Source organism: Babylonia areolata, chromosome 2, assembly GCF_041734735.1.
Source record: "Babylonia areolata isolate BAREFJ2019XMU chromosome 2, ASM4173473v1, whole genome shotgun sequence".
Classification (NCBI taxonomy): domain Eukaryota; kingdom Metazoa; phylum Mollusca; class Gastropoda; order Neogastropoda; family Buccinidae; genus Babylonia; species Babylonia areolata.
In genome coordinates this window covers 60,698,816-60,701,315 of record NC_134877.1, presented here as the reverse complement: position 1 = coordinate 60,701,315, position 2,500 = coordinate 60,698,816, and the positions used below count along the sequence as shown (strand labels likewise).

The 2,500-nt window shown below is 44.3% G+C and overlaps 1 protein-coding gene across 7 annotated transcripts in view; it reads right to left on the bottom strand.

Moving 5' to 3' along the window:
- The window catches only part of LOC143275722 (Kv channel-interacting protein 4-like), a 461,443-nt gene that overhangs the window by 69,025 nt on the left and 389,918 nt on the right, over nucleotides 1-2,500 (bottom strand). For all 7 annotated transcript variants that reach the window (XM_076580027.1, XM_076580020.1, XM_076580013.1 and 4 more), the window contains one exon: nucleotides 1,863-1,987. In XM_076580027.1, the coding sequence (XP_076436142.1) occupies nucleotides 1,863-1,987 (125 nt within the window). The remainder of the gene's footprint in view (nucleotides 1-1,862; nucleotides 1,988-2,500) is intronic.

Sequence of the window (2,500 nt, the reverse complement as noted above, 5' to 3'; positions counted from 1 at the left end):
GTATCTTGTACAGATCTACAGGTGTGACTGGATGAAATTTCGCCTTGTCTGTCTCGTACGTTCGTTTATTCATTTATAGTCTGTTCATCTATGATGATATTAGACTGAAAATAAATTATATTATTATTAGTATTATCATTTGGATTATTATCATTTCTATCATAAATATTGTATGCACTACTTCTGTAGGTTATTATTTGAAAAGAGGTTCATGCTTGTCTATCTGATGTGTGATGAGGTGATCATTATTTTTGTCCAGTACATGCACCGTTGGTCTCCTTGTCAGACATAACCCTGGAGAGTTGTGAACGGAGTCTTATGTCTTGGATTAGCAGGGAGTTATGAATGGAGTATGTATAACTGATTTACGGCTGTTCGACTGTCCGTCTATCTCAATGCTAGTCTGTTGTTCTCCCCCCCTTGCCCCCCCCCCCCGCCCCCCTCTCTCTCTACATTTTTTCGTGGATTTTTCTTTCTACTTGCCCACCACCCTCTCTTCCCTCACTCTTCCATCTTTATCCGCTGAGCACGTTTGTGTGTGTGTGTGTGTGTGTGTGTGTGTGTGTGTGTGTGTGTGTGTGTGTGGCTTTATATGTACATTGCACTGGATATTCAAACCCCCCAAAAAGGTGACAAAACATATAAGCACATTGAATGATTAATATCAAAATTTAATCATTATCATACGACTGGACACAAAACAACAGCTACTACATAACCACACACACACACACACACACACACACACACACACACACACACACACCTTACACAACATTTTCACACATAATATACCTTCCCCCTATCCCCATCCCCACACACGCTCACACTGAATGCGTGAAACCTCTCTTGACAGTAACCATCACTGTGTCTGGCCCAGTAGATCCGGAAAAAGTCCGTAAACTTTCCGTTTCTGTTTTGTCTCCCCATCTGCCTGGCTAACACCGCCATCCATTACGTTTCTCAGCCAGACTTAACTCTGACTGAACTCTTCTCCCCCCCCCCCCTGCAATAACTCTTTTTTCCCCTCTCTAACTTTTTGTTTTGTTTTGGTTTCTTTCTTCATACACTGTATTAAGTTAAACAAATTCGGTTTTGTGAGAAATACCCTTATCTGTCTGTCTGTTTGTCTCACGCACGCACGCACGTACACACATACACACCACACAGACACAGACTACACACACACACACACACACACACACACCACACAAACACACACACACCACACAAACACACACACACACACACACACACACACACACACACAGAGACACCACACAGACACACACACAAACACCCCCATACCTCCCTCACCCTCTCAGCATTGTCACAGTTGCTGACCCAACTTTCTTGATCTACATCTCACCGTGACCAAGGTAAAAACTAGGACCAGGAAGCCTCTAAAAGGGCATTGATATATTCATTCATTCATACATTCATTTATTCGTTAGTTCGTTCATTTTTTCATTCATTCAATATTGATTCACACACACACACACACACACACACACACACACACACACACACACACACACACACACACACACACAAACACAACCTCTGCCGCTCCACCCCCTACCAACCTCTGCCGCTCCACCCTCTACACCCACAAACACACCCACCCCACACACAAATGCATACATGCATTCATACATACAAACAACACAATCACGCCCTCACGCACACAGACAAACAAACAGGCACACACACACACACACACACACACACTCTCTCTCACATTAATACAACACACTCACGCCCTCACTCACACAGACAGACAGCATGACAGACACACACAGACACAGATAGACAGACAGACACACACACACACACACACACATACAGAGACGGAACCTGACCTGTTTGAAGCCTCGGTACATGATCTGCAGCTCCTTGCGGGAGAACTTGGTGTTGCGACAGAGCGTGTCCAAACCCTCTGGCTTGTAGCGTACCACCTGCATCTCCAGGTCGTCAATGTCATGGTCTGGGAAGGAGAACCAAGAATCAAGGATCAGTAACAGTTCATCCTTGTAGTGTGTAGCACCTGTATCTCAGTCCAGGTCGTCAATGTCATGGTCTGTGAAGCAAAATCAAGAATCAGTGATAGTTAATCCTTGTAGCGTACCACCTGCATCTCCAGGTCGTCAATGTCATGGTCTGTGAAGCAAAATCAAGAATCAGTGATAGTTAATCCTTGTAGCGTACCACCCGCATCTCCAAGTCAATGTCATGGTCTGTGAAGCAAAATCAAGAATCAGTGATAGTTAATCCTTGTAGCGTACCACCCGCGTCTCCAAGTCAATGTCATGGTCTGTGAAGCAGAATCAAGAATCAGTAACAGTTAATCCTTGTAGCGTACCACCCGCATCTCCAAGTCGTCAATGTTATGGTCTGTGAAGCAGAATCAAGAATCAGTGATAGTTAATCCTTGTAGCGTACCACCCGCGTCTCCAAGTCAATGTCATGGTCTGTGAAGCAAAATCAAGAATCAGTGATA